At 35.5% G+C, this 6,707-nt stretch overlaps 1 protein-coding gene across 1 annotated transcript; it reads right to left on the bottom strand.

Annotated features, from left to right (window-relative positions):
• Nucleotides 1-4,228: 4,228 nt before the first annotated feature.
• On the bottom strand, nucleotides 4,229-6,442 carry LOC149244288 (methylesterase 17-like). The gene is made up of 4 exons (XM_089367961.1): nucleotides 5,766-6,442; nucleotides 5,466-5,606; nucleotides 5,028-5,153; nucleotides 4,229-4,800 (listed from the first exon to the last, which is right to left on the bottom strand). Exons 1-4 carry the CDS (start codon nucleotides 6,060-6,062, stop codon nucleotides 4,522-4,524), a joined length of 843 nt encoding a protein of 280 aa, XP_089224087.1. The 5' UTR covers nucleotides 6,063-6,442; the 3' UTR covers nucleotides 4,229-4,521.
• Between the last annotated feature and the right edge of the window lie 265 nt (nucleotides 6,443-6,707).

Raw genomic sequence — 6,707 nt, 5'->3', positions numbered from 1 at the left:
ATAGGAGGCTTGGAGGGCTTGAGGAAGATATATTCTATGTCTATTGAGTCTGTGAGCTGTATTGTTTGAGTGCAGAGAGATCAGGATAGCTTGAGAGCTAATTATTTTTGTAACTTGAACAAGATTTCCACTTGTATGATAATACAAAGTTGGGGTTTTGCGCTGGTGCTTTCCCCAGTGATATATCTTTTGTGTTATGGGTGATTACTTCTCTATCTTAGTTATATCTGTTCATGCTTGATGTTGCTCATGTTCGATTAAGCTTCCACTCAATTGTTGTAGAAGTAGATCAAGTGTTTTGCTTTAGTACATTGCATTACCAAGTGATCTACAATGGGAAATTTCTATAATGGATTATGAGTATTAATTATGGCGAATTGGACAATATTCTAGATGTTGGTCCTCTTGTTTGGTCTGTAGGTGATGACTTTATTTTTTTTTTATTTGGGTTGGAAGGATTTCCACTTCATTCTGTGTGTAGTTCCATTGGGCATGGGTTGTCAAGTTTATGTCCTATTTACATTTTTACTTCATCTCTCATGCCTCCAAGAAAGAGGATGAGCAGTGAGAGAGGAGGTTCCAGTCATTATGGGTACAAAAGGGTGCTCCCTTTTTCTTATGATTCTATGCCCTCTGCTTTTAATGTAGTCCCCCTAGAAGTAAGGCAAGAGATTCCCATCCTTGAGAATAAGGAACTAGGAGACCACCCTTATTACTCATATTCATAATTATTGACTGAGGATGAGAAATGGTTTCCATCTCCTAGAAGATTCCAAAGAAGGAGGTGGCATTTTCTAAATTCCTTAGCTCTTAAAAAACAACCTACAACTATGTTATGCTTTGTCATCAAAGACAACCAATTCAATAATCACAAAGTGCTCTCTACAAGATATGAAGTGAATGATTTGCAATATGTCATTTTGTTTGGATAATGTTGATTCTCGTTTATCAAAGATGGAGGGTTTTTTTTCTTAGTGATTCTTCCTTTAGAGATTTGATTGACCCTCCATAGATGATGGAATTCAGAGTCATACTATGCTCTCCTCATACCATGAGGAGTATGACACTCATGGTTTATTGGTCCTTTGGCTTTTTAGGTGGAATTTGGGAGGCTAATTTGGTTACCTTTTGATACAATATGTCCTGAACTTCTATTGCAGAAATGGATTTTGGCTTCGATGTGACAATCTAGATTATGGTTCTATGGTTATGGAATTTTGTTTTGGTGCATTCTCCTCTGCAAAATGTCTAGTTTCTATGGGCCAGGGCACTCAATGGTGTGCTTCTTTGTCATGGTGGAGTATTGGAGTATTATTAAGCTGAGGGTTATGGTTCATGTTGCAAATGGACAGCGTGGATGTGGACTACATTCCCTATGGCATATGTGGTGTTGGTTGTCAGATTGTACAATGTGACTTTGATTCTCATTGCATGTTTGTGTATCTTTTAGATTTTGATTCTTATTGTGTTGGTATTGCACTTAGTTGTTGGGGTGTTTTTTCTTTCCTGTATGTGTAATTTCTTATGGTCTGAAGGTGGAACTTTTTTGTAACATACTTGGGTTAAATTTCCATATAAATAAATAATGTATGGACATTATAAAAGAAAAACTCAAACCAAGGTCATGGGACATGTATTCTAAGATGAATGAGAGGAAAAATATTACATTGAGATTCAGTTATGGTTAATTATTTATTGGCTATGGAAATTGGCATTGGAAAGAGGAAAAAGGAAATAAATGGAAAATTAATTATTACACGCCCACAAGGATATAAGGCAAAAATGAAAAAGAAATAAAGGAAAATTAAAGAAATTCCACTTCAGCAAGCGGGGAAGAGTAAGAGACAAGAAAAGGATAAAAATAGTAAAAGAAAATGCATGCAAGGAAAAAGAAATGAAGAAAAAGAAAAATAAAAGGAGAGAAAAGGAAGAAAAGGAGAGAGAGAACATTCTAGCATGGACATTCTGTGGGGAAAAGAGAGGAAGGAGAGGAGAACACTAGAGCACTTGGATACATGCAAGAGACAAGCATGAGGAATTCGAGTGATAGCCAAGAAGAAGGTTTGAATAGTAGCTAGCAAGGGAAACAAAGAACAGAGGAAAGAGTAGCTAACAAGAGGATTTTTACAAGTACGAATATGCATGTTTGAGTATCTTGTTGGGATTTGAACGCATGGTTCATGCATTTGTTTTCTAGTCATTTTTGTTGTCATTGTCATGGAGGTTTTCCTAGATTGACAGCCATGTACAACCATTCCTTATGTCATTTCCTAGATAGCCATGAGGTAGTGGGTTCCCTATTTGGTTGAATTTTGTATGGCAATAGATTTTTTATCCTAGTTGAGGTAGTCTTAGGAAAATCCCAAGGGTTGAGGGTGGAGATGGTGGGTGAGCCCTTGATATGGGTGGACACAGGAAAAAATCCTCCGGGTATGGTGAATAAATTATGAGGCATCCAAGCTTGTATTGGTTTTGGTGATTTCTAGACCTAGTGTTAGGTGAAATCACTGTGGTTTGAGGGTGGAGGTGGTTTTCCTTTGGATTCCCTGTTTGGTTATGTTTTGGTTTATCCCATGTAATCCCAAATTCAGGCTTGGAATATGGCACGGGAGTGATTGGGCGGAAGGAAAAGGTTGGTATTATGCATATGTTAATATGTATTATTCTTTAATGAATATTAATGAGCACAAGTTTTGGTTTAATGTGTTGAATTACGTGATTGGTTTGGCATGGCTCACTTATTTGTTAAGTGTATGTTACATGCATAATATATTTCTTGTTATATGAAGTTCTCTTGTTAATTATTTGTTTCATGGTTTGACAGGTTCTTGGATAATTTATATGAAGCATGAGCTCATCTATGTTTTATTGCAGCTAGTATGATTGGGAAGCAAACTTTCTTGATGAACATATGATGAAACTAATGAAAACAATGATCAAACTATGCATTCATGACCTACAGGTACCATATGTTGGCCCTAAAATTCTGGAATGAAGTTTGTGGCCTCACTATCAAAATTGAGAAATTTCAGCCACAAACTCAATTTCAGCCACATACCTACTAGGGATGGGTTACGCATGCAACTCAAAGCCTCTGGCCACATTTACAGACCTGCATGCATGCGGTTGGGAAGTAAATTAGCTAAAAGAGTGGTTTAAGCTCAAGAAAAATGATCACGAGCTTGTGTCTCTAGGTGTTTGTAGTCAATTCTAAACATATGGACCCCATTTTCATAAATGCATCTTGGAAGTTGGGTCATACATAGTGACTCTCAGTGCATGTTTACCTCGGTAAGCAAGACTAGTGGGTAAATGTGGAGTGGGGTGTTACATTTTTTATAGGGTTTGGATCCGATGTGGATATGTTTGCTTTATTTTTATTCTGATAAATGGGGATTACCACTAGCTTGACTTCATAGGGCTTTTATGTCATGCTACTTATGTAATTCTCAGTGTTTGGAATGAAATACAAAGTGGCTTTATTCAAAAACAAAAACGTTTGTATACAACATAATATCTATTTGATGATTTAATCTTAACTTCAACATTCTTCACACTACTCACAATGTTAAGTTAAATTTTGGATACAAGTAACTACTCACAATTTTAAATTAAATTCTGGGTATGAGACTTTGTATACAACATAATATTTATTGGATGTTTTAATCTTAATTTCGACATTCTTCACACTACTCATGGTTGTAAACTCAATTCTGTTTTAGAAAAGGAATAAAATAATTAATTAATATTTTAGAAAATTTTAATTAAATATTAATAAAAAATAAATTAAATTTATAAAAAATGATAGAATAATTAATTAGTTAAATATTATTGAATTTTTTAGATAATTTTTTTTGCAAAAATTATAAATATCAATAAAATTGTATTATAATTAAATTTTTATATTAATTTTTTTCCAAAAAAACATAAACATAATAATTTTTTATAATAAATTAAAAATCATACTAAATTTTATCCATTCTAAATCAATAAAAATGATCAAAACATTAATTAAAATTAAAATTCTAAATCATTGAATATGGCGATGTGTATCCTCATTTTAACAATAAAACCAAAAAATTAACAAAAATCTAATCTAAAACGCACTCAAATAAATGTTAAAATGAGCATATATCTGGAAAAAACCCCAACACTTGCATTACAATCTCAATCACCATATGAACAATCATTCAATCTCAGAAATATTAATTCATAATCATAACTATGCCTAGAAGCCATGGAAGTGTAAGCTTCCGTGGAATGTAAACAAGCTTGACCAACTTGTGTAGAAAGACACACAAATTGGGGTCAGCCAAACATCAAAGCATTTGTCAAATATAGCTTTCTACTTTTGTTCAGCTCTTGTATAAAACAAAGCTTCTGAGTCTAAGACTAAATTTGCAGGTACATTAACGAGTTGAAATGATCAATGGGATCAATAGGAATATGTACATTTGAACCAGATGGTATATATATTTAGTATATCACCAAAGATGAAGTATAACAATTGTTGGAGCATCTTCAACCTGCAAACAGCTGGGCAATATGAAGCAGGTGTCCATGGAGGTCCAGAGGGGATGAAAAGAAAGGGCAGTGGTCAGTATTCATGCTAAAGACCTTATCAGGAGGCCACATCTTGATCATGGCTTCCTGTTTATCCACCCGTATAACTCTGTCCTGCAAGGTCTTTATATAAACTCTTGGAACCTTCATAAATTCTTCTGAGGTTGCAGTAAAACTGGCTGTCTTGATTGCGAGCAATGGTATTGGTCTGCTCAACAGTGAAGCCAGAGCAGCATCCTGTAATTTTAATATACGCACATCGATATTAATGAAAAAATAGTTATTGGGTTTCAAGTGGACTCTCTATATCCAGTTGGGTTTTAGGTTTTGGTGGAAATCACAGGCTAATGATTGAAAACTGCATAAATTGAGATGGGTTTTCCTTTTTCAAAAAACCCACAGGCCTTAATTACCAGTGAAATTAGGGAGTTATTTTGTTGTGCTGATTCTGATAGATTTTATACCTCGGGTGGGCTGAGTTGATATAGTCTTTCTTGTTGCAATTCTCTGGGTACCATTGTGGTTGTTGGTGGGCGATCTGATCCAAGGCCATGGACGAATTCATATCCGTTTGAAAAGTCTGGAGTTCCCTGCACAGATCGAATTGAAAAGTTTTCATTTCCCGTATCTAAACAAAGAAATACACACAGATATAAATCTGGGTGTAAGCATATGAAACATTGGAAATTTTTTACCATTCAATTCAGTTTGCACAGAGCAAAAACTGTATATATAGTATTAAAAATCTGCATAAATGTTTCATATGCTTAGACCCAGTTTCATACAAAATATACAGCAAAACCTGCATATAAAAAACCAAGGCGGGTCTTTAAAATCATCTCTGAAGCTCAGATCACAACATTTATTAACAGTAATTGCTTTGGATTCATAAGGTCAACAACCCGCTGGAAATCTTGGTCTGTACGAAACCCATGAGGCAGCATGGTGGCAGCAACATAAACTGCAGCAGCAATCTTATGGCCAAACACATGGATTGCATGGGTTAAGCTCAGTCCTGCAGCACTGTGGCCAACCAGCGTAACCTACATCAAACAAACAACAGATACATATGCCAAATAAGTGAACTAACAATTTACATGGCAACTGAACTCACTTCACTGTCATGAGCAATTGAATCCATTTACATGGCAACTGAACTAACTTCACTGTCATGAGCAATTGAATCCATGGTGATTGCAAACCTTCTGAGAGAGAGGTATTTGTGAGAGTATGTTCATCAGAGGCCTGTCATAATCCTCGAAGGAAGTGATTGAATTAGGATCCACAGTGTTCAGGCCTGATCCTGTGAGATCCATGGCGGTGACCTTATGCCCAGAGTTTTGCAGAAGATGGATGATCTTATACCAGCACCAAGCTCCATGGCCTCCACCATGTATCAGCACAAAGTGGAATTTTTCATATTGAGGCTTATGGCAGCCATTTTCCATTGCACCCATAATGGTTTTCCTTGTCTCCTTCGTTTTGGTGATAATGATCATATTAGAGTGGGGCTTTCTGGCTCTCTATAGCCCTGCACTAGCCATGGAAGAAAAAAAAAATGTAAGATGGGTTATGTAATGATTGGCTAGATTGCTTGGTCATATTCCGGGTCATATTCCAAGACATGATGCAGTCAAAAGTTGGGACTGGCCTGGTTCAGGTTTAAGTGCTAGTTGGATAATTTGTTGATTGGAAGAGATCTAGGTTGTGTTAAAACAATGACTTTGAGAAGTAGAAAGTTATGAATTAAAAATTGATTGATTAGTTCAAAGCGAATTTGATTCATTGACCGAACCATATCAATACCTCAACATACATACTCAATTTCTTAATTCCGTGATATTGAGATCACTGGCTTCTAACTGTAATGATTTTTGTACCAGTTTTCTAAAACTGGACTTCACAAAAAAAAAGTATAAAAGTAGTTGGAGTCTTTGAGACTCTGATGAGGAGATGGGTGATATAGCTCCTAGCGGTACACATTGTGTACTAGTTTTGTAACTTAAAAGTGGATTTAACCAAAAAAATATAAAAATAGTTGGGAGCCTTTTGAGACTGACAGAGGATATTGGCGATAAACATGACATATAGTTGACTTTGATCATGTTTTGGATTTGAATAAGCCATCTATTTTTTATTTCAAG

Source organism: Pinus tabuliformis, chromosome 8 (genome assembly GCF_031772625.1).
Source record: "Pinus tabuliformis cultivar Carrire ecotype Pingquan chromosome 8, CPIR1, whole genome shotgun sequence".
NCBI classification, from domain to species: domain Eukaryota; kingdom Viridiplantae; phylum Streptophyta; class Pinopsida; order Pinales; family Pinaceae; genus Pinus; species Pinus tabuliformis.
The sequence above is the reverse complement of the archived record's forward strand: the minus strand, read 5'-3'. Positions and strand labels throughout refer to the sequence as shown.